The sequence below is a fragment of the Trichosurus vulpecula genome, chromosome 5 (assembly GCF_011100635.1).
Source record: "Trichosurus vulpecula isolate mTriVul1 chromosome 5, mTriVul1.pri, whole genome shotgun sequence".
NCBI lineage: Eukaryota > Metazoa > Chordata > Mammalia > Diprotodontia > Phalangeridae > Trichosurus > Trichosurus vulpecula.
This window is the reverse complement of record NC_050577.1, coordinates 278,404,711-278,430,702: the sequence shown is the minus strand read 5'-3', so window position 1 is coordinate 278,430,702 and position 25,992 is coordinate 278,404,711. Positions and strand designations below refer to the sequence as shown.

The following is a 25,992-nucleotide window of genomic DNA, read 5'->3' as shown; positions in this document are numbered from 1 at the left end:
AATTTAACTAGGCTGGCCTTCAGACATATAAGCCCATGCTGGGCTTGAAGCTTTCCAGTTTGGTAGGACATGCCAGAGCTTGTATTTTCTCTGGCATGATCCTCTAGAACCAAGGGTCATGGAGAAACTTTTATAAAAAACTAAAACAAATTTAGCTTAGTTTTGGGTAAGCAATTATTTTCAGCAAGCATCAATTTCAGAAGAAATATTTTAAATCACAAAAAATGTATTAACCAACAGTCATAATTATAAATCAATTTGAAATCATAGATTAAAATATCAAACACTGCATTGTTACTGTATGGGTTCAGCAGCAATACAAAGGCCTCCAAGTAATAGTACAATCTCCCCTAAAAGTTTTATCTTCTCCCTCATATGAAAATCTTTTCCTCAACCATAAAAAATCATAAAATTTATTTCCTTAATTAAGGTAAATACTATTTTGAAAGACTTAGAATTCTGATCATTTCAACGACCTACTAAGATTTCAGAGGACCAAAAATGATGCATACGACCTACCTCCTATCAGAGAAGTGATGGACTCAAAATGAGTAGTTTTAGACACAGACAATGTGGGAATTTGTTTTACTTAATTATGCTTATCTGTTTAAAAGGATTTTATTTTTATTTTCAATTGGACAGAGCAGGGTGGGAAAGAAAAAGGGACCAGAGATAGGAAAGCCTCCAAAAAGGGAAAAAAAAAAAGAAAAGAGAGCTATTGAAGCATTTTTTAAAATTCAGCGAAAGGATTTAAAGACAAATAAGTAGGATGGCTCTGAAAGTTACATGTTGAATTTCTTGTATTTTTGAAAAAGAAAGCAAGCTGTACATAAGAGTGATAGTTTCATGTCCTACTGTATATATGGAAATGCCCATTAAATGATATTCAAGTTCAGAAAAAGTAATTTTTTAGAAAAAGAAGTAAACATTTAATAAAATCAGTGTAATGCCATGACATATATAATTAGTTTCTCATGAAAATATTCTACACTATAGGGCTCAAATTACTTATGTGTTAGGGACCTTTAGATTATAATACATTCTAATTATTCACTAAACATATTTGAAAAATGAATATAAATAAAACATGGGATTTCTAAAAAAGACAAAAATTTAATAGCAAAGTAATTCTTTTCAATTTTGCAGCTCTAAAGATACAGCTTAACAGCTTGTTTGGGTTTCATTTTTAAATAAATACTTGTGCTGGATATTAAATTAAAAACTCTCAATTTACCTCTCCTGAAACACCATTTTGATTTCTCAATTCCAAATCCATTTGTTTAATGTCTTTTTCCCAGCTTTCTAAATCCCTCACGAAGTCTTGTAGTTCCTCAGCATTATGCTTCATCTGTAATTGTAACTCAACTGCTTTGCTTGCTGAAGTCATTATGGTCTGCAAAGTTTTAGAAACATTCAACCTCTAGTGAGAATTTTTTTAAAATGTATTATTTTCCTGAAATCAGAAATATTCTTATAGGAACAGAAAATTAGGGATTCTTCCAACCACTTCAGATATGGTTAAGGCATAAAGATAGGAGAAAGAATAAAACAAAACTCATTAAACAGCATATATTCAATGGGTTTCACAAATCAGGGTACCAAATAAAATATTTTAACAGGAAAAATCCAACTGTGTAGTCCAGTTCATCTATGAGTGAAAAATGAATGTATAAGAGCTCCTATAGGAACAAGCAGCTCCATCTCTGTGTCTCATGTCGTTTACTTAGTTGTCTCTGATATTCCTAGATCATACCAATTCACTTAAGATACTTACTAGAAAGGTACCTATTTATGTTTTTAAACATTTTAAAGTTTATAATTGGACCTTTGTTTAGAGTAGGTTTTATTATTTACCAAAAATGTCTAGCACATTGACAAAAGTAGGAACACTTTAAAAAGCCATGATTTCTTCAGGGTGGATTATTCCCTGTGCCAACTCAGATCTTAAGTTCTTTCTGCCTTAAAAGGCACTCTTCATTAACTGAATGGCCAAGAAATTTTATCAGCCGGTGGCCAAATTTCTAGAGGCCAGATTGGTGCTAGAGTGAAATATATGCCTCTATTCAAAGCCTTTCCAATTTGATAGGATCTGTTAGAGCTTACCCTCAGGTAGCATATATTTTGAGAACCCAGTGTACCTCGAAGCCACTCTGAAGCCTCAAAGGAGGATTTCAGGACTCCAAACGCAGAGATGAATTCCAAAAAATATTTGAAACATCCACTTAGCAAATGCCACAAAGGAAAAGTAAAGACAAAAGAAAAAAAAAGTTACTGTGTAAAAAAATATAGTGGAAACAGAGCTGGCTTTAGAGTTGGAGGACCTGAGTTCAAATGTAGGCTCCAACACTTGTGACCTTCAGCAAGTCACTTCCCCTCCCCAGGCCCCAATTTCTTCATCTGTAAAATTAGGGTGCTGACTTCTAAGGTCCCTCCCAAATATAGGTCTAGAATACTATGACCCGAGTGAAGCCAAACAGTAATTTTTCTGTACTTTTCAAGTACTATTCATATCTCACTGAAAGCCACAAAATTAAAGACAATGTAAACATAATGGAAAACTATGAAATTAGAGTTTGGAATAAAAAACCCCAACAATAATCAGGTTAGCAGCAACTACGGAATGTGAAAAATATTTTAACATTTTCACTGAAAGTTAATGAAGTTTAGTTGTGAAACTAAACTCACAAAACAGATAAATTGGGGCACTCATATTTAAAAAATTCTTTACTATTACAAAACTTCCATTGATAAGGAAGTCTCCTTGTATAACTACATCAGATCATTACCTATTTGACCCAGAAGAAAGAAAACTGAAACTAAGGTGTTTTCACAAAGTGAAAAATAAAGAAGAATCACCTCTGAAATTAATTCAACTTACACTCAATTTTTCAGGAACATATATTAGATAAGACAAGATCCAAGTGTCCTGCATAAATCCATTCATTAACTGCTCACTCTAGATAGCTTTATAGGTTCTCTTAGAATGACAAAGCTATCTACAGTAATTTATATTAAGATAACAAATACAACTTGATTGTTCCAAGTAATGGAGAAAATTGTTAAGTTACCCTTAACTACAAAATAAAAAATCTGTAAAGTATCGAGTATCGAGGACCTTGCTTCCTAACTCATTCATCTTCTTTTCCAAACAAAATACTATAAGAAAACATTTGTACTGAGGTTCGAAGCTATACTGCTCTGGCCTCAAGCCATCTTCAGTAAAGCTTAGTTACAGGCCCTGCCTAAAGGAAGGCATTCTAGGCCTTAACAATTTGCAACTGATGGCCACAGGGAAAAGTCATTTATTAAGTATCTACTGTGTGCCCAGGAGCTGTGCTCAGAGCTGGAGCTGTCAGAAGATTAAAAATGTACAAGAAGTTTGTGGACTTTGGAGATCTAGTCCAAGCTCTCATTTTATAGATAAGAAAAACGACCATGCATTGAGGTTCTTATTCACCCAATGGCCAGCATTTAAATACAGCTTTAATGTTTGCAATGTGCTTTACATATCATTTCATTTCATCTTCATAACCCTAAGTGGGAAGTGCTATTAGGGAAGTAGTAAATAAGACTAAGTTTGGTGATTTGCCCAGGGTCACGGTCAGTTGACAACATTTATTAAGTACCTAAAGTGCCAGGCACGGTGATAAGTGCTGGGGATAAAAAGAAAGGAAAAAGACAGCGCTTGCTCCTAAGGAGCTCACAGTCTAATAGGGGACACAACATGCCAACAACTATGTGTAGCCAAGATACAGACGGGGTAAACTGGGAATGATCAACACAGGGAGGGCAAAAGCATCAAAGGAACTGGGAAGGACTTCTTGCAAAGGGTGGGATTTTAGCTATGACTCGAAGGAAGCCAGGAGGTGCAGATGAGAAGGAAATGCATTCCAGGTACAAGGGACAGCCAGTGAAAATGCCCACAGCTTTTTGTGTTAGGAAGAGTCTAGGGCAGAATTCGAACTCGGCTCTTCATGTCTCTAGGTCGAGCGCTCTAGCCACACTACGGCCTCCTAGCTGCTTAGTAAACAGGTACGGGGTCGTAGGGGCAGAGACGTTGCGGGCAGCAAGGGTCTCCGACTCCGGATCCTATACGTATCCCACTACAGGGACGTGAGGCAAAATGCTGGGTCAGGAGAGCCCCTTGATCTTGCCCTCCCCCCCATAATCTGCTCCAGTTACCCCAAGAAACTGGGAGGGAAGGGAGCAAGGTGACATTTCTGGAAAGTTCTGGTAACTGGCAGCAATTCTGCCGTCCCATTTGGGCCGCTTCACGCGTGGGACGAGGTTCGTGGACGCCCCGCCCCCGGCGGAAGGCGCCGCTACCTGGGAGACCCCACGGACACCACCGCCACCCCACCGCCGTCAACAAACGTGCTCCTCCCCTCTTCCCCTCTCGGCTGCCCTCACCCGGGGCCTGCCGCCGCTCCTCGTCTGGGTGCCAACGTGCCCCGCGTCGTCGCCAGCCTCTGGGTACCCCCGCTCCCGAAGACACTAGCGCCGACTACCCGATACGCACCACAAGCACTGCCGCTCAAGCACCCCTTCCCACAATGCCGGGCGCGCACCGCCTCCTCGCGCGGGGCACGACGGGAAAGAAGCTCCAGACCCCGCCCCCGCTCCCTCCAGCTCCTGAGCCTCGACTTCGGAGACTCGAGCCGGAGTCGTGTCCGAGAAGGGCGACCTCTGGCGTCCGTAAGCTGCTCTCCTGTAACACACTGGTCAACCTACTCTAGGGCTTCACGTTGTGACGCCGTGCATAAAGTGTTGGACTGGAAAAGAGGAAGACCTAGTTCGAATCGTGCCCAGATACTTGCTGGCTGCTTACATGTCATTTACTGGACGTGTGACTTACAGAACTTCCTTCCAGCCCTAGATCCCACGAGGCAGCTGCGTCCATGGAAAATCGTTGGGACACCCCCTGCCCTCCCAAATGCTAATGGATAGAATGAATAAAGCCAGACATCAATGGGAGGCAATCTCAAAGATCATCTCCTCACAACTCCTCCCTTTACAGATGGGGAACTTGGTCGCCGAGAGGCCAAGGGAAGCGCTCGAAGCCACGGGTTGCGAACAGCGTAGCTGACTTTCCAACCCAGATCCTCCCTCACTTTCAGAGGATACTTGGCTTCAAGTCTCAGGCAAAGTCCCGCCTCTCCCAAGCTTCATTATTCTTAGTGCCTTTCCTCTGCAATGATCTCCGGCTTACTTTGTCTAACGCTTCTTTGTATGTGGTTTGTTTGCATGTTGTCTCCCCATTTGGACCGTAACCTCTTGTAAGCCTTTGTATCCACACCACTTAGCCTGACACATTGTAGTGGCTTAATAAATGCTTATTTATTGTCATTCTTATTATTTATGTATGGATGGCAGAGCTCTTTCCAGGACACGGAGCTGTTGCTGGTCTCATCAAAAGAAGGGCTTTGCCGTGTTTAGTCTTTTTGAATGCGGAAGGAGTGAAGGCTAGGGCTATGATAGTCAAAAGAAGAAAAAGGAAAAAGGGTCATTTTGCATTTTTAAATACACAGAAGAGAACAAAGAAGGCCAAAATCATAGAGAAATGGGACAACTTAGAAAATCACATGTTGAATTTATTATATTTGAAAAGTAAACAGCGCATAATATAACTTCAGTTCAACGGACAGTTCTTTTACTGTTTTGCTCTGTATTTGGAAATTTGCGTTTTGTTTGATATTTACTGATTCAGAATAAACACTTTAATTATAACAAAAACAATCCCTTTCCCCACTTTTGTTTTCCCCCCACTTTTCCTCAAGGAGGTTTTAAAAATTAAATGTTATTTTTCCAAAGATCTGTCTTCTCTGCTCCCCTTTATCCTATCCCCTATTGAGAAAGCAAGAAACACAAAACCCTGGTTACAGTTTATAGTCAAGCAAAGTTCTTTCATTAGTACGTATATACCTCATTCTGCACTCAACTCCATTCTATTCCATTTTCCATGGCCACTCTTCCAAATCTTTTGAGCTTTTCTCAAAGCTCCCAAGGTTTCTACCTCACCCTATCCTTTGAGCTGAGAGCCTTGTCTCAAATATTATGGAAAAAAAAATCAAAGCCATTCTCCATGAGCTCCCTCTTGTCCCTTCTTCCCCATCTCCTATCCCTTATATTCCTTCTGCCATCATCTCCTCCTTTACCCCCCCTCTCAACATAATGAGGTGGCTTTACTCTTTACTAAGGCTAACTCCTCTACCTGCTCAAGAAATCCTATTGAATAATTCCATGCCGTCTCCTCCAGCAGATTGCTCCTCTATCATTCCTACTCTGTCACTTATTTTCAATTTCTCCCTGTGTAACTCATTTCGACCCCTGATGATGACAAAACTCTAAGAACCTACATGTATCACTTTCCCATATAAGAATGCAAACAGTTGAACCTTGTTTAGTCTCTTATGATTTCTCACTCATGTTTACTTTATTATGCTTCTCTTCAATTCTGTGTTTATATGTCACACTTTCTATTGCCCATATAGAATTAAACTCATTTTTGCTGGGTAGGTTATTCTTTGTTGTAAACCTAGATCTTTTACCTTCTGGAATATCATATTCCAAGCTCTCTACTTCTAAGTGGTGACTGCTAAATCTTGTGTGATCCTAATTGTCACTCTTTTGCACTTGAATTCTTTTCTTTCTGCTTGCTGCGGTATTTTTTACTTGACCTAAGAGATCTGGATTTTGGCTATAATATTCCCAGGAGTTTTCATTTTCAATTTTCTTTTGGGAGGTGCCTAGTGGATTCTTTCCACTTTGGTTCTGAGAGATCAGCCCAGTTTTCCTTTATGATTTCTTGAAATATATCTAAGCTCTTTTTATTAATGGCTTTCAGGTAGTCTAATGATTCTTAAATAATTTCTCCTTGATTTGTTTTCCAGGTTAGTTGTTTTTCCTATGATATGCTTCACATTTTCTTCAGTTTTTAAAAAAAATTTGTTTAATTATTTCTCATGGAGTCTCATGGAGTCATTAGAATCCATGTGGCCAATTCTAATTTTCAAAGAGTTATTTTAATTAGTAAAGTTTTATGCCTTTCCCCCACAAGATGTTAATTCTCTTTTCATATCTTTCTTCCCTAGTTCTTGCGTCTTTTCCCATTCTTTCCTCTACTGCTCTCATTTGGTTTTTAAAATTATTTTTAGCTCCTTCTTTAGTTTTTCTAGGAAGTCTGGTTAGACTTGTGTCCAAGAAGCATTTTTTTTTCCTATGAGACTTTGCTTGTAAATTTTTTTCAGTCATCTTATGTTTGTGTCTTGAGCTTCTCTGTCACCATAATAACTTTTTATGGTCAGGTTCTTTTTTTGTTTGCTCACTCTTCCAGCCTACTTCTTCACTTTGCACTTTATTTTAAGGCTGGCCTCTGAACACTTCTGGGAGGGATATCTGATTTGATCTTCTGTCTTCTTACATCCTGCAACTTTCACAGTTCTGACTGTGTTCTGTAAGCTTTCAATGCTCCCAAAGTGCTGTGATCTGGTAGGAAGTCTCCTTACTACCCTCCTGGTTTGAATTCTGCAAATTCCTGACTCAGGTTTGAGTCTATTGGCTTTTTAGCAGACTGTTGCTTGCCTCAGCCATTAATTAGCCCACAGAAGAGCTCTACAGTTTCATAGAGACTCAACTGCCAGCTCCCCTTTGGTTTGGGATGTTGTGCTCTGTTCTGCAGATCACAGTCACACAGATACTGTGTGCTACCTGAAACTTGTTGTGTGTTCAGTCAAGGCTCACAAGTACTCTTATCCACCTTGGATTCATGAGCTGGCACTGAGTAGTAGGTGACAGAACTGCCAAAAAGAACCCATTCCTGCCCCTAATTCTTGCTCAGGGACCCCCTAGGATCTCTTTCCTGTCTTTTCCCTCTCTAAGTCCCTGGGTACTGCAATGTTCTCCACCATACTTCTAACCAGACTACTTCCCCAAAGTCCACAGACCCCTTTGTCTCTCTACCTAAGCCACCCTGAGCTGGAAAAGTGATTCACTATGACTTCTTCTCAGCTTTTCTAATCAGCATTCTCTCTAGATCTTTGCTGAGGAAGTATAGGGAGTAGAGTTGGAATCTAACGCTTCCTCTTGGCCATATTGACTACATCTCCCAGCCCATTTCTGGTACATTTCCTGGATCTAGTTAGAGGAGATTTGTAGATAGGCTTCACCAGTTCCTACCACTCCACCATCTTGATAATACTTTTAAGTTTAATCTGTATGAACACTTTTCCATCATTTTCTTCAATCTAGACAATCAGGAAAACAATATATTGTAATGAGCAGCCCTGTGTGTATTAAGGGCCTTCTCTCACTTGTAGCATGGGGAGGGGGGACAGTCATTGTGTGGCTGGAAAAGAGGCAGAATAGATACCTCTAGCTTCTATCTCCCTCCACCTTTCTTCAAAGGAGACTTTCACTCCTATCAGTAAGGGAAGTAGGAAGTTGGGGCTAGAGGACATTTTGCTCTCCTCAGAGAGAGGGAGTACCAAACTAGAATTATATCTATCTGCTCCCTTAAATATTGTTAGTCAAGGGAATATAATCAGGTTCTAACTTCTAAGATCATTGTTTATCATTGGGGGAGAAATTGGACTCCAAAATCTATACCCCAAGCCTTAAAGAGAAAGGCTTGAACCCTTTCCCACCTAATACTGGTTCCACAATGAACACACATAGCAAATAGCCAAGAAACCCATTTATCCAAATTGTAGCAAAACAAAGAAGGTATATTTAGGAGACTATATATCAGACAATATAGAATAAGGGAGTTCTCCCATTGGGACTGAGGTAACTCAGCTCAGTAGAGAGAATCCTAAATTTTACCCCAAAGGAAACTCCCAGAAGTCTCTTGTATAACAAACTGAGGATAAGGAATATGGTGGAAACCGATGGCTTCTCTCATGTCTTCCCAGAGAGTTGTCCTCCAGTCTTTTCCATCTTCCTTCTTGAAACTGGAAGCAAGGAGAGCCCAAGGTGACTCAAAGAAGACTGGAGTTCTCTCCACCAATAAGGAGAAAGTTCCATGCCAATTGGCTTTGGGACAGGAGTTATAATATCAAGCCCTGATTTGTAGCATTTGTCAATTTCTGAGGTATAATGCTCACACTGAAAATTCAGAAGTTGGCTCTTGTGAGCCTATAGAAGTTGGCTCCCGCACCTCCTTGTACTTAATAGATTGCACAAAAGAGTCCGGATCCAAAAAGACCTCGACAGACTAAAAACCTAGGTTAAATCAATAATTTCAAAATCAATAGGGATATATATATTTATAAATATATAATATATATGTATACATATATGTATATTATATATATTTATATATAGTTCTGTATTTATAGTAAAAAAAAATCAACTACATAACCTGAGATGAGGGAGATATGAGTAGACAATTCCTGTGAGAAATATCTAGGAGTTTTAGTGGACTTAATATGTTATTGCTGGGTCATGGTAGTAAAGAAAAGCTAACGCTGTCTCAGGCTACATTAAGGAAAGCATGGCATCTAGAAAGTAACTGCATGGCAAACAAGACAGAAATCAGGCCTGAGAAGGGGAAAGACTGAGGTTCAACTCCTGCCTCTGATACATACTGGCTGCGTGACCCTTGGCAAGTGGCTTAACTCTCAATACCCCCTACAGCTCTCTGACAGAATAGTCGTCAATCTACATTGCATTGGTAGAAGGAGTTTTCCTGGAAGTTACCTACACCATTTTTTTAAACCCAGAATAAAGAGTGTAGTAGTTGGGTAATAATCTGCTTTGATCCGGTCATGTGTGGAGGGCTATATTTTGGGAACAACTTTTTAGGAAAGATTAGGTTGAAGTGGAACGGCTACAGAAGAGAGAAACCAGGCCAGCCAGAGTCCTGGAGAACATATTGAAAGAGAGCCTGTTGAATTGAGCTAGAGATGTTTTCCGCTAGAGAAATTAAAACTTAAAGGAGGGTTGAGAATACGGAAATTACAGCAATTTGCTTGCTAAGGAAAGTTAGGGCAAAAGTCACCACCCGCTTCCCCAGCGCCACTCTACACTTGTTCATCTATCTCCCAAGCTGATCTTCATGGACTCTGGCGAGTAGCTAGGAGCATGGCGGTGGGGGAGGGCAGGGCAGGGCCGGGCAAGGCAAAGAAGGGAGCAGAGTGAAAGGAGAAATCTCCTCGTCAGAGATCCCCTTTGCTGTCCAGATGAAGTGCAGGTACATAGGCTAGTCTGAAGAAGTATAAGAGAAATGACCATAATTCAGATAAGCGTTTTGGTCAGAGTGAGTGCAAGCCTTACAGGGGTTCTGCTCAAATACAGACTTAAATGCCTACGGATTTCCCCAGCCAATAGCTGGCTGGGTTCAGGCGTGGTCTGGAATCACAAGTTGAAATAGCCCTGGGACCATAAGCTAAATTTCCTGCTGATACAAATGCTATTCTGAAGAGTGACCAGCAGATGGCAGAAGAGATCAGCTCAACAGGAAGACTAGAGCTGCAGAAGACACCTCCCCCCCTCACTAACTCGGAAGACACGACCAGAGGGCTTCAGTTGCTACGCAGGGTGCAGAGGAGAAAATAGCAATATCTGCTGAATCACTGTCTGCTAATATGTCCTGGGTGTTTTCAGTGGCCATCCCCTATGCTCAGAATGCTCTCCCTCCTCTTCTCTGCTTCTGGCTTCTCTGGTTTCTTTCAAGTCCCAGCTAAAATGCCACCTTCTTCAGGAAGCCTTGCCTAATCTTCATTCTAGCATCTTCCTTTGGTTGATTATATCCTGTTTATCCTGTATATGGCTTTGTATGTAACTGTTTGTCTGTTGTTTCCCTTATTAGATTTTATGCAGTTGTTTGCATGTTGTTTCTCTTATTAGATTTTAATAAAATGACTGTCTTTTGCCTTTTTTTTTTTGTATCCCCGGCACTTAGCATAGTACCTGGCACATAGTAGGCACTTAATAAATGCTTATTAACTGATAGGCCATGCCTGCCAATTGGGTATCCCCTAAGGCTCTGTCCTGGACCCTCTCCTCTTTTCCCTTTACAAAGTTTCCATTGGTGATCACATCGGTTTCTATGGATTCAATTATCATTTCTATGCAGATGATTTTCAGATCTTTTTATCCGGGTCTATCCTCTTTCCTGACCTCCAGGCTTCAATCTCCAAATGCCTATTGAACACATTGAACTCCATTTCCCATAGACATTTTAAACTCAGCATGTCCAGAACTGAATGCATTATCTTTTCCCCCAAATCTTGTACTTTTCTGAACTTCTCTTTTGCTACTGAGGTCACAACCATCCTTCTGGTTCCCAAGTGCACAATCTCAATGTCATCTTCCACTCACTATATCTAATCTGTTGGCAAATGCTATTGATTCTATCTTAGTAACATCTCTTGTAAATGCGTCCTCTCATCTGACACTCCCACTACCCTGGTGCAATCCCTTATCACCTCAGGGCTGGACTAATTTTTTTTCAAATTTTATTATTTAATATTTTAGTTTTCAACATTGATTTCCACAAGATTTTGAGTTACAAATTTTCTTCCCATTTCTGCCCTTCCCCCCACTCCAAGATGGCATATATTCTGATTGCCCTGTTCCCCAGTCAGCCCTCCCTTCTGTCACCCCACTCCCCTCCCCATCCCTTTTCCCCTTACTTCCTTGTATGGCAGGATAGATTTCTATGCCCCATTCTCTATATATCTTGTTTCCCAGTTGCATACAAAACAGCTTTTTTTTTTGAGCATCTGCTTTTAAAACTTTGAATTCCAAATTCTCTCCCCTCTTCCCTTCCCACCTACCTCCCTAAGAAGGCAAGCAATTCAACCTAGGCCATACACATATCATTATGCAAAACACTTCCACAATAATCATGTTGTGAATGACTAGCTATTTTTCCCTCCATCCTAACCTGTCCCGCTTTATTCAATTGTCTCCCTTGACCCTGTCCCTTTTCAAAAGTGTTTGTTTTTGATTACCTTCTCCTCCTATCTTCCCTCCTTTCTGTCATCCGCCCTTTTTATCCCCTTCCCCCTATTTTCCTGTGGGGTAAGATACCCAATTGAGTGTGTATGATATTCCCTCCTCAAGTCAAATCCGATGAGAGCAAGATTCACTCATTCCCCGTCCCCTGCCCCCTCTTCGCTTTCGCTTTTTCTTGCCACTTCTTTGTTAGATAATTTGCCCATTCTATCTCTCCCTTTCTCCTTCTCTTGATATGTTCATCTCTCACTCATTAATTTAATTTTATTTTTTAGATATCATCCCTTCATATTCAACTCACCCTATGCCCTATATGTTTATGTATATTCCCTTCAACTACCCTAATACTGAGAAAGGACACACATCATCTTTCCATGTAGGAATGTAAACAAAACAGTTCAACCTTAGCGAGTCCCTTATGATTTCTCTTTCTTGTTTATCTTTCCATGCTTCTTTTGATTCTTGTATTTGAAAGTCAAATTTTCTATTCGGCTTTGGTCTTTCCATTGAGAAAGCTTGAAAGTCTTCTAGTTTATTGAAAATCCATGTTTTGCCTTGGAGCATTATACTCAGTTTTTCTGGGTAGGTGATTCGTGTTTTTAATCCTAGCTCCTTTGACCTCCGAAATATCATATCCCAAGCCCTTCGATTCCTTAATGAAGAAGCTGCTAGATCTTGTATAATCCTGACTGTGTTTCCACAATGCTCATATAGTTTCTTTCTGGCTGCTTGCAATATTTTCTCCTTGACCTGGGAACTCTGGAATTTGGCAACAATATTCCTAGGAGTTTTCTTTTGGGGATCTTTTTCAAGAGGTGATCGGTGGATTTTTTCAATTTCTATTTTACCCTCTGGCTCTAGAATATCAGTGCAGCTTTCCTTGATAATTTCTTGAAAGATGATGTCTAGGCTCTTTTTTTGATCATGGCTTTCAGGTAGTCCAATAATTTTTAAATTATCTCTCCTGGATCTATTCTCCAGGTCAGTGGTTTTTCCAATGAGATATTTCACATTGTCTTCCATTTTTTTCATTCCTTTGGTTCTGTTTTGTAATATCTTGATTTCTCATAAAGTCACTAGCTTCCACTTGCTGCAATCTAATTTTTTGGGTGGTATTTTCTTCAGTGGTCTTTTGGACTTCCTTTTCCATTTGGCTAATTCTGCCTTTCAAGGCATTCTTCTCCTCATTGGCTTTTTGGAGCTCTTTTGCCATTTGGGTTAGTCTATTTTTTTTTATTCCTATTTTTTTTTCTTTGGAGGGGGGAAGGCAAGGCAATTGGGGTTAAGTGACTTGCCCAAGGTCACACAGCTAGTAAGGTGTCAAGTGTCTGGGGTTGGATTTGAACTCAGGTCCTCCTGACTCCAGGGCTGGTGCTCTACTCACTGCGCCACCTAGCTGCCCCTCGGTTAGTCTATTTTTAAGGTGTTATTTTCTTCAGTTTTTTTTGGGTCTCCCTTAGCAAGTCATTGACTTGTTTTTCATGGTTTTTCTGCATCACTCTCATTTCTCTTCCCAATTTTTCCTCTACTTCCCTTACTTGCTTTTCCAAATCCTTTTTGAGCTCTTCCATGGCCTGAGACCAAATCATATTTTTCTTGGAGGCTTTTGATGTAGGTCCTTTGACTTTGTTGACTTCTTCTGGCTGTATGTTTTGATCTTCTTTGTCACCAAAAAAAAGATTCTAAAGTCTGAGTCTGAGTCTGTTTTTGCTGCCTGTTCATGTTCCCAGCCAACTACTTGGCCCTTGAGTTTTTTGTCAGGTTATGACTGCTTGTAGAGTAGAGAATACTTTGTCCCAAGCTTTAGAGACTGTGCTGCTGTTTCAGAGATACTTCTCCTACACAGTCACCACAGGCTCTCCCACAGCAGCGCTCCTCCTCCCCCAAGGTACATCAACCAGGATCACGACACAGATCCAAGCAGAGAAAAGCAAGAAAACCCTACTTCTGTGCCAGCAAAGAGCTCCAGCTCCAATCCGCTACTTGATTCCTCCCACTGTGTGACCGATTTCCTGCTGCTACCACCGCCACTGCCACGCCACCACCACTGTGACACCTCTGCTACTCTCAGGGCTGGGGCCGGATGGCTCTCTAACCAGATCCAGCAGTTTCCCCGCTAACCTGCTTGCTGCCAGCGGCTGTGGTGCCAAAATGGCTAGAGATGGCTGAATGCTGCAGAGAGTGAAAGGAAAACAAGGGCCAGGCGAAGGAGTAAAGAACAGTTCTGTTTATTATGCAGAGGGAAAGGGCTTATATACCTTTTACGCAAGCAGAATCAACAAGTCCACATGTGAGGCATTTGTTGTAATGTATGACTTCCTCGTGCTTAGTTCCCCTTTGCATGACTTCCTCATGCTTTTGTTCCCCTTTTGCCCTAAACAATATTGTGTCAATAGCCCACAGGTGGTGTTTAGCACATGGTGCTGTGGGAACCTTGGAGAGAGCACATGTGTACCGAGGAGGCTTGGAGAGCCTTCATTCTGAACAGCATGTGTATGCCAAGGGGTGGTCTGGAGAGCCCACATGCTGAGTTATCAGCCCAAGGGCAAGAACAGGCCCCAGGGCAAACTTGGCCTGTATCTATATCCCGGAATGGACTTTCTCAGAGCTGGCCCGCTACATATCCCTCCCTATTATTTAAGATGGAGCTTAAGCTAATGATGAGTCAAATAATGACTTGTAGAAGACAGGGCCTTATGAAACACAATAGTGTTAAGAAGGCAAACAAGGGAAGAAAGTGGCAACAACGTTGCTTGACGGGTTGACTTGTTTTAGGAGTTGCAATAATTCATTGGTGATGCCTTCAGGATCAATTCCTGGGGCTTTGCTGTGTTCACTTAAGTGGGTGATAAATTCTAAGTCACTTATATCTCATGTCACATTATGATTATGCCATAAATTTGTAGATACAAAGAAACAGGGATATGAGAGACCAGCTTATACACAGTAATCCCCTTTTAAGTAAATATGGGAAAGACTGATGGACACATTGATAAATCAAAGGGGGCAGTCCCCTTTATAAATGTAGATACAGAAAGCCAAAAAGCAATTGTCTCTTTAAGATTCAAAAAGTCCTTTCTTATACAGCTGTCTGGCAAGGAACATTGTCAGCAAAATTCTCTGGTCCTTAGCATCTGCTTCAGCCATCTCCAGCAGAGCATCTCAGCATCTTCTCCTTCTTCTCTTCTTGTAGGAACCAGTTTTCTGTCCATTCTCTCTATACCTGCTCCATGGTATTTGGCATTTGTGGGGTGAGAAGTCTGGTAACTCCCACAGCTCAATGATTCATGGCCCTCAGGTGTGCTCCACCCATCTCAGTCTGGTTGGTCCTGGCACAGCTCATGCTGGGCTGTGCTCTGCTCCCAGCACCAATGTGATAAATCCTTCCCAGCGACCATCCAGGCTGTCCTGGGCTGGAGATCTGTTTCACTCTGCTATTTTGTGGGTTCTGCAACTCTAGAATTTGTTCAGAGACATTTTTCACAAGTGTTTGGAGGGATTTGGGGGAGAGCTTAAGCACATCCCTGCCTTACAACTGTCATCTTGGCTCTGCCCCCACCCCAGACTATTTCAATAGCCTTCCATTTGGCCTCTGCCTCAAATCTCTTCTTACTTTCAGTCTATTCTCCATTCAGCTGTCAAAGTGATCTTCCTAAAGATCAGGCCTGAGCATGTCACTCCCCTAGTCAATACATTCCAATGGTTCCCTAGTGCTTCCAAGATCAAGTATAAAATCTGCTATTTGACCTTACCCCGGGACTCAGCCTTGAGGATTGCTCTGTCTCTCTCTTAAAGCTTTGTTCCATGAACCCCCAACCATAAATCTCAATCTGGAAGAATTAACTTTTGTTTTATTGGGATAAATTCTAATACTTTAGATCTGTTTCCTTACCAGGCTTTTGTCCTCTCAGTTCCCAGTCCCACTGTTTGCATTCAAATAAGCAGAATTAACACAGATTTTAATGGCCATCTGGATTTTAATACATAGAGACATAAGTGCTGATAAAATGATTAAAACAACATGGTTTACTGAAATAGCAGCTTTAGAAGCCACCATGTTCTACTACAAATGAGGGGAGAAATGTCAAGAGCTGGTAAACTTCCCTTCTATACAGGTAAAGCAAGGGTCTGTGCCCCCAAGGAAACACAGGGAATTAATCATGGCCCTGTTCCTGAATCTTTGATGGTTTCTGACCAGTTTGGGGATTCTGTCCTTGGGGAACGGTGATGCCTGACAGTGTTGAGCTCAACCTATGATCAATAGTCAGTCCATCAATAAACATTTATTGAGAACCTACTATGTACCAGGCATTATGCTAAGTACCAAGGGTACAAAGGAAGCAAAATACAATCCTTGTTCTCAAGGAGTTTATAATATAATGATGGGAGAGTTCACTATACTGATTCGATATGGGGGAAAAGGATTCTGGGAAGAGGCAGAATAGATCAAAAAATTCCAAGCTTTCCAGATTTCCTCCACCAACAAGACAAAACATCACCTCAAGGTAAACATAGAGTGGCAAAAACAAAGAAGAGTTGGGGTGGAGCAGTGGTCCTCCTGGGACAATCGGAGAAAACCTCAGGAAAGACCGTAGGGTTGGAGGTTTGGACCAAGTGAGATACAAGCTCCTCCAGACCTTCTCAGCTTGGGAGGCAGCCTCAGGCTTGGCTAGAGGAACTTTTACCTCACAGACATCTAAGTAGGGAAGGATTGAAGGGCCCTCTGCTGTCCAGGGACGCCAGGCCCAGCTGTGCTGACTGGACACTGTCCCTGACTGCTGTTGATGGTGGGAAGGAGCTAGCACATGCTGGGTGAATGCAGTGGCAGAGCGGTGGGGACCCTGCTGATTGAGGGCAATTACAGGAGAGCTGTGGCTCTGGTTTCCATTCCAGGCCAGAATGGGGAGCTGGAGATTGCTGCTGGTGGGGAGGGGAGCAGGATCTTCAGGGAGTGTTTGCAGCACAGTAAGGCTGGGGACCCTGGCTGTGGCTTAGGGGTGGAGAAGAGTGCCAAGGTTGCCCCTCCCCCCCAGCTCAGAAAATAATAGTCAGAAGGACCTGAGGCCTGGGGCACCATTGCCCACACCCTGGGAGTAGAGTTCCTTATTTCCTTATTAATTTAGAAATACTTTTCTAGATGTATATGTTGTTCCCTCTTTAACCTAGACCTGAAGAGAGTAAGGTTCCGGCACTACTGACCCTCCACCACTACCTGCTTCCTCTCTATCAGTTCTTCCTCTCACACTTCATATGTATGAGATAATTGCTCCTTTTTAACTTTTCCTATCCAATTTTGTTTTTTAGAATCACCCCATCATACTCAGCTCAGCCCCAACCTTTCTTTCAAACTACCCAAGTACTGATGACAGTTTTAAGAATAATGATAACATTTTCACATATAAGAAGTAGTTTGACCTTATTGCTAAATAAGCTGCTAAAGATAAAATAAAACAAAATAAAAATAAAAATGAGTAAGCAAAGGAAAAAGAACCCAAGCAGAGACAGGGATAGGGAAGATCTGGATTCATATTCAGAGGAAGATACTGAAGTAAAAAAAGTCACTCTTACCCCAAAGAGCAATGTCAAATGGTCACATGCCCAGACAGAGTTCTTGGAAGAACTTAAGAAGGACTTTAAAAATCAAATAATAGGGGCAGCTAGGTGGCACAGTGAGTAGAGCACAGGCCCTGGAGTCAGAGGACCAGAGTTCAAATCCGGCCTCAGGCACTTGCCATGCTTACTAGCTGCGTGACCTTGGACAAGTCACTTTACCCCAATTGCCCTGCCTTCCCCCCCCAACAAAAAAATAAAATTAAAAAATAAAAATCAAATAAGACTGATAAACCCAAGGACCCAAGCTTCTGGGGTAAGAACTTACTCTTTGACAAAAACTGCTGGGAAAACTGGAAAATAGTGTGACAGAAACTGGGCATAGACCAATGTCTGACACCGTATACCAGAATAAAGTCCAAATGGGTACACAATCTAGGTATAAAGGCTGATACTATAAACAAATTAGGGGAGCAAGGAATAGTTTATTTGTCAGATTTATGGAGAATGGAGGGATTTATGATCAAACAAGAGACAGAGAACATTATGAAATGCAAAATGGATAATTTTGATTACATAAAATTGAAAAGTTTTTGCACAAACAAAGCCAGTGCAACCAGGATTAGGAGGGAAGCAGAAAACTGGGAAAGAATTTTTACAACTAGTACTTCTGATAAAGGCCTCATTTCTAACATATATAGAGAACTGAGTCAAATTTACAAGAATGCAAGTCATTCCCCAATTGATAAATGGTCAAAGGATGTGAACAGGCAGTTTTCAGAGGAAGAAATTAAAGCTATCTATAGTCACATGAAAAAATGCTCTAAATCACTATTGATTAGAGAGATGCAAATCAAAATAACTCTGAGGTACCATATCACACCTATCAGATTTGTTGACATGACAAAACAGGAAAATGACGAATTTTGGAGAAGACGTGAGAAAGTTGGAATATTAATTCATTGTTGGTGGAGCTGTGAGCTGGAGCAATTTGGAACTATGCCCAAAGGGCTATAAAAATGTGCATACCCTTTGACACAGCAACACCACTTCTAGGTCTGTATCCCAAAAAGATCATAAAAATGGGAAAAGGACCCACATGTATAAAAATATTTATGTTGTGGTGGCCAAGAAATGGAAATTGTGGGAATGTCCATCAACTGGGGAATGGCTGAACAAGTTGTGGTATATGAATGTAATGGAATACTAATATACTATGAGAAATGATGAACAGACAGGCTTCAGAAAAACCTTATATAAGCGGATGCTGAGTGAAGTGGGCAGAACCAGGAGAACATTATACACAGTAACAGCCACACTGTATGAGGACTGATTTTGATAGACTTAGCACTTCTTGGCAATGCAAGGGCCTAAAACATTTCCAAAGGACTCATGATGCAACGCCATCCACATCCAGAGAAAGAACTCTGGAATCAGAATGCAGAATGAAACAGACTATTTTCTCTTTTGTTTTGTTTTGTTTTTCTCATGGTTTCTCCCATTCATTATAATTCTTCTATTCAACATGACCAATGTGAAAATGTGCTTAATAGGAATGTATGTGTAGAGTCCATATCAGATTGCATGCCATCTTGGGGAGGGAGGAGAGAAGGAGGGGGAGAAAATTTAAAACTTATGGAAGTGAATGTTGAAAATTGAAAACAAATAAATTAATAAATTTTGGGGAAAATCTAATAAGAGAGATCAATGAAAATTTAGGAAAAAAATGAAGAGCAATCCAAGGAAACAAAGAAAATTTTGAAAAGAAAGTCAACCAACTGGAAAAAGAGATCCAAATTCTTAAGGAAGAAAACAACTCCTTGAAAACTAGAATTGGGCAAGGGAAAGCTATTGACATTATAAGATACCAAGAAATAATAAAACAAAATCAAAAGAATGAAAAAATAGAAGAGAATATGAAACCTCTAATTAAAAAACTGATCTAGAGAACAGATCAAAACCAGACAATATAAGAATTATTGGGCTACCTGAAAATTGTGATCAAAAACAAGAATCTTGATGCAATATTACAAGAAAAAATTAAAGAAAATTGCCTTTCCAGAACAAGAGGGTAAAGTAGGAATAGAAAAAATCCACCAATCACTACCTGAAAATGATTCTAGGATGAAAACCTACAGGAATATAATAGCCACTTTTCAAATCTCCCAGATTAAGGAGAAAATATTATATGTAACAAGAAAAAAAACAATTCAAATACTATGGAGACACAATCAGAATTACACAAGACCTAGCAGAAAAACAGAAATATTAAATGCTTTCTTTTCAGATTACAATGTGATAAAAATTATATTTCATAAGGGACCCTCCAAACATAGAAAAAAAAACTAATTGGAGACTAAACAACAATCTTAAAGAATGAGTGGGTTAAAGAACAAATCATAGAAACAATCAATAATTTAATTAAAGAGAATGACAATAATGAGACAATATATTAAAACCTAACCAGAGGAAAATTTAAGTGTAAATGTAAGTGGTTACATCAATAAAATAGAGAAAAGAGCAGGCCAATTAAATCGGGTATGCAATTAAAAAAAAAACAAATTACAAATCCCCCAAACACTAAATTGGAAATCCTAAAAACTAAAGGTGAAATTAATACAATTGATGTAAGAAAACCATTGAATTAATAAATAAAACAAAGAGTTGGTATTATGAAAAAACCCAATAAAATAGACAAACCATCAGTTAATATGATTAAAAAGGAGAAAAGAAAACTAAATCATCAGTATTAAAAATGAAAAGGATGACTATATCACTAATGAAATCAAAGCAATTATAAGGAGTTATTTTGCCCAATTATATGCCAATAAATTCAACAACTTAAGTAAAATGAAATAATATTTACAAAAATATGAACTGCCTACATTAGCAGGAGAGGAAAGAGAATACCTAAATAAACCTATTTTAGAAAAAAGAAATTGAACATAAATAAATGAAATAAATATGATACTGATACCTAAACCAGGAAGAGTAAAAACAGAGAAAGAAAATTATAGACCAATTTAATTAATGAATATGGATGCAAAAATCCTAAATAAAATGCTAGCTAAAAGAGTACAACAATGTATCACAAAAATTATACATAGAACAAGTGGGATTTATTGGGAATTGCAGGGATGGTTTAACATGAGGAAAACTATTAACATAATTGATTATATCACAAAAGTGACGAAATCATGTGATTATATCAATAGATGCCTAAAAAGCGTTTGACACAGTTCAATACTCATTCCTATTTAAAACAATTGAAAGTTTAGGCCTAAATGGACTTTTCTTCAAATTGATGAGATGCGTTTACCTAAAACCACTAGTGAGCATCCTTTCAGGATAAGCTAGAAGCCTTCCCAGTAAGATCAGGTGTGAAACAAGGATGCCCACTGTCACCAATATTATTCAATACTGTATTGGAAATCCTAGCAATAGCAATGATAGAAGAAAAATAAATAGAAGGAATCAGAATGGGCAATGAGGAAATAAAAGCATCTCTTTTTTGGTAGACAATATGATGATATACTTGGACAATCCTAACTACTCAGCTAAAAAAGTTAATTGAAATAATTAACAATTTTAGTAAATTAGCAGGATATAAAGTAACCCCACATATATCATCAGGATTCTTATATGTCACCAACAGGACCATGCAGGAAGAGATATTCTACTTAAAATAATTCTAGAGAGTATTAAATACCTGGGAATACATTTGCCAAAACACACCCAGGAACTATATGAAGAAAATAATAAAAAAAACCTTTTTATACAAATAAAATCAGATTTAAATAAATGGAGAAATGTGAATTGTTCATGGGCAGGCAGGGCCAATATAATAAAAATGACAATTTAATGACAAAACAGGAAAATGATAAATGCTGGAGAGGATGTGGGAAAATTGGAACATTGTTACATTGCTGGTGGAGTTGTGAACTGATCCAGCCATTCTGGAGAGCAATTTGGAACTATGCCCAAGGGGCTATAAAAATGCTCATACCTTTTGACCCAGCAATACCACTTCTTGGGTTGTATCCCAAAGAGATCACACAAGTGGGAAAAGGACCCATATGCAGAAAAATATTTATAGCAGCTCTTTTTGTAGTAGCAAAGAATTGGAAATCAAGGGGATGCCCATCAATTGTGGAATGGCTGAACAAGTTGTGGTATATGAAGGTAATGGAATACTATTGTGCGATAAGAAATGGGGATGATACAGACTTCATAATAACATGGAAAGACCTACATGATATAATGCTGAGTGAGTGGAGCAGAAACAGGAGAACATCATACACAACCACAGACATGTGGATTCTGTGATGACCAACCCTAACAGACTTTGCTCTTCTCAGCAATGCAAGGTGCAAGGAAGACTCCGAAGGACTCATTATGGAGAGAGCTATCCAGAGAAAGAACTATGAAGTATGAATGCAGATTGAGGCACACTGTTTGCTCTCCTTTTTTCGTTTTCCCTTTGTTTTTATTTCTTTTTGTTTGGTTATGGTTTTTTTGGTTTTGCTTCTTCTTTCTCCTGATCCATTGGTCATAAAACTTGACTACTGTCTAAATAAGTTCAATGCGAAGTTGTATGTAGAAGACATATCGAATTTCATGCCATCTTGGGGAAGGAGGGGGAGAAAATCTGGAACTCAAAATTATGTGGAACTGAGCATTGTAAACTAAAAATAAAAAATTTTAATTATAAAAAAATTACCATTTAATCTAAATTAGTCTATATATTCAATGACATCCCAATTAAATACCAAAAAAATTATTCTACTGAGCTAGCAAAAATAATAACAAAATTCATTTGAAAGAAAAAAGGTCAAGAATATCAGAGGAACTAATGGGAAAAAATGTAAAGGAAGGAGGTTCAGCAGTACTAAATCTTAAACTATATTATAAGGCAGTAGTTACCAAATTATCTGGGGCTGGATAAGAAATAGAAAGGTAGATCAATGTAACAGAGTAGACATACAATTTACAGCAGCAAATGAACATAATAACCTAGTATTTGACAAGTGTAAAGACTTAAGATTTAGGGACAAGAATTCATTATGTGGTAAAAATTTTTGGGAAATCTGGAAAGCAGCCTGGCAGAAACTGGACATAGACCAATATCTTACACGATTTACCAAGATAAGGTCAAAATGGATACATGATCTAGATATAAAGGGAGATATTACAATAAAATTTGAAGAACATGGAACATATTATCTATCAGACTTATGGATAGGTGAATAATTTATGAACAAACAAGAAATAGAAAGCACTGTGAGTTTCATAAAATGGATAATTGTGATTACATTAAATTAAAAAGGATTTGTACAAATAAAACCAATGTAGCCAAGATCAGAAGGAAAACAGAAAACTGGAGGAAAAAAATGTATAGACAGTTCCTCTCGTATCTCAAATACATAAAGAACTTTGTCAAATCTATAAGAATACGAATCATTCCCCAATTAATAAACGGTCAAAGGATATGAACAGGCAGTTTTCCAATGAAGAAATCAAAACAATTTGTAGTATGAAAATGCTCTAAATCATTATTAATTAGAGAAATGCAAATTAAAATAACCTTGAGATATGATTTTACACTCCTCAGATTGGCTAAAGTGATAGAAGGGGAAAGCAACAAATGTTGGAGGAGATGTGGAAAAATTGGGACCTTGATTCATTACTGCTGGATCTGCGAGCTGATCTGAAATCATGCCCAGAGAGTTACTAAACTGTGTATACCCTTTGATCCGGCAATACCACCGTTAGGTCTATTTCCCAAAATGATCAGGGAAAAAGGAAAATAACCTATATCTTCTCTTTGTGGTAACAAAGAACTAGAAATTGTGGGGATGCGCATCGATTGGGGAATGGCTAAACAAGCTGTGGTATATGTGAAGGAATATTACTCTTCTACAAGAAATGAGAAGCTCGATGATTTTAGAAAAAACATGAAAAGACTTACACGAAATAATGAAGAGCAAAATGAGCAGAACCAAGAGAACGTTGTATATGATAACAGCAATATTGTTTTACAAACATACATACACACTCATGTACTTGTGTCTAATGGTAGCCATCTCTAGGGGTGAAGGGAGGTAGGTAATATATGTATATATAAAAGGAATAGCAAGTTGCACACAATAGATCTGCAGTTTCAGGTACAATCTTCTTTTTTTCTATTCTATTTTGTTATGGAAATGATTGTTTTATTAAGATCAGAATAAAGAGACAGACATACAGAGAGAGAGAGAGAGAGAGAGAGAGAGAGAGAGAGAGAGAGAGAGAGAGAGAGAGAGAGAGAGAGAGAGAGAGAGAGAGAGAGAGATTCAATATGAATGCAGCTCTGGTTCCAACCTCTATCATTCTCCACCTGTCTTCCTAGTCACTGGCTTTTTCCTTTGCTTTTCTATCCCTTACCTACTTGGTTTTTGTTTTGTTTTGTTTTGTTTTGTTTTAATATCCACCAGCTCCCTTCAGAGTCAGTCAAACAAAAAGCACTGGATAGTCTACCCTCAGGTAAAGATTGAAATTTCTTGGAGCACAGTCTGGTCCGTGGACTTGTCCACCTGCAGGCAGCTCTGTCCAGTCTTCTCTTGATTTGTGTCCGAGCCATTTTTGAGAAGCCCCAAAAAGGTCTATTACATTTCCAACAGCTTTCTTTAACAGTCAAGAAAAGTTGACAGTATTAGGCAATAGGAATGCTAGTTTGGAAACAGGGAAGTTTTACTATAAAGCATTAAGCTGTTTTATGTAATTTCAAGTCTCCAGTACTAAGCAAATCAAATTACCCTACCAGATACCAGAAGAACTTGCAGAGATGATTATAGAACCAATGTCTGATGCGGAATAAGGAATATAGAATGAGAGAGATGTCAAAGATCTGTAGATGAACAATTGATTTCATTTTCCAAAGGGAAGTGGAGGGTAGTTTTTAGAAGCTAAACACCAATAAATTTGTCATCCCTAGCATGCAAACATCTTAGTTGATGAACACCCTACCAATCTATCTGCTAAGGGATAAGATGGTAGAAAGAGAAAGGAGGAAAAGGAACTTGATATAATCCTTGGCTCAAAAGGTCAATAATATGAGACTTTCTCCTCATTGGTGGAAATCAATGCCATATGCTTGCATACGGGGCAGGGCAGAGTGTGTGGGAGCAGGAGACAGGAGAGATCTTTTCAGTCCCTTCGGGTTGTTCAGTCTGTCTAGCTCCTCTGGCTTCCAGGGTCATGAGAGAGAGAATGCATGAGATTCTAACCTCTCTTTAGGGCCATGAAAGACTGAGAAGAAGCCAACATGTGATCATGTCCCTATTTCCAACTTGCTACAGTAACCCTTGTTCTTCTTTCTCTAGAGTCTCTAGAAACAGAGCAAATTGTGGATGCTAGATAAACCATAACAATGCAAAATGGGGAGCAAAGAACAGGCCTACCTGTTCTCCACTGGTTAGGGAGCAACCAATAGGGTACTGAGATTGTACCCTAGGCACTTTGGGGTAACCAAGACTCAACACTAAAGGAACTTGGTGCTTTGGTATGATACAGCATACCTTTAACGTTCCTTGGTCCACCTCCAACCCCTCCCCACCCGCTGCCCAAGTCACTGACATTTGCAGGAAGGCAATTGTTGCTTAAAAAAGAAAGCCAACCTCCAAATCACTCTCTTCCTTCCTGTTTCTTGAAACATACCAAAGTAGCTCTCCTTCCCTGGCCTTCTACTGCGGGTCTGGGAAGGGCTTGTGCTCTTCCCCCACTGTGGCAGACTGCTTGCATATGACAATTATAACAGGGATTCAGCTAAGTGAGCTGAGCTTTGGGCCTCTGGCTGCCTTTTCTGCTTTGTATTTCTTTCCCTAAGCATAGGTGACCAAACAAATCCCAAGATGGACATGTCCAGCCTTGGAGTCAGCCTCATAAGTTCAAGAAGCTGGGAGTATTTGGGTCTCTCAGTTGGAGCTGACTCGAGGTAAATTTCTGAATGGGGGAGGATGACCAACAGCAGGAGGATGAGCCCAGTCCCTGGCCTGACTTACCAAATGACATGGACATTGTTTGGATAGTGCAGGTCAAAGATGAAATATAAAATACCTATTTTGCAGTCCCACCAATTGCTTCATATACTGAAGTTAAGCTTTAACTTCCCAGTAGAACACAATAGTTCTATTACTTTTACTACTAATTTAAGTCTCTGTCTATTAAAGTTTGTTGGTTTTGCAAATGATTTTTGTAAAAGGAAATATATAACTGTCCTATATATCTGATTTAAATTGCACATTAAGTACCATTGTATTTCCTCTTTTGGGGGAGACTCTGGACATGAGACAAATATAACTTCAAGTAATTATCCTCAGGCCTCCAAGGTGTGTGCCAGAGAGTGGCTCTTTAGGGGTCAGATTCCCCCACTGATTGAACCTGGTTAAAAAAAAAGATTGGGTCTAGAGCTAAGAGGGGAAGCTTAGTAGAGAAAGAAAGGGTGAC

General features: G+C 39.5%; 1 protein-coding gene across 1 annotated transcript in view; it reads right to left on the bottom strand.

Moving 5' to 3' along the window:
- RPAP3 (RNA polymerase II associated protein 3) overlaps positions 1-4,588 on the bottom strand; it is a 60,452-nt gene extending 55,864 nt beyond the window's left edge. The window contains exons 1-2 of the mRNA XM_036761024.1: positions 4,411-4,588; positions 1,235-1,393 (exon numbers count right to left, since the gene is read on the bottom strand). Coding sequence (XP_036616919.1) covers positions 1,235-1,387 — 153 coding nt within the window. The 5' untranslated portion in view covers positions 1,388-1,393; positions 4,411-4,588. The remainder of the gene's footprint in view (positions 1-1,234; positions 1,394-4,410) is intronic.
- Between the last annotated feature and the right edge of the window lie 21,404 nt (positions 4,589-25,992).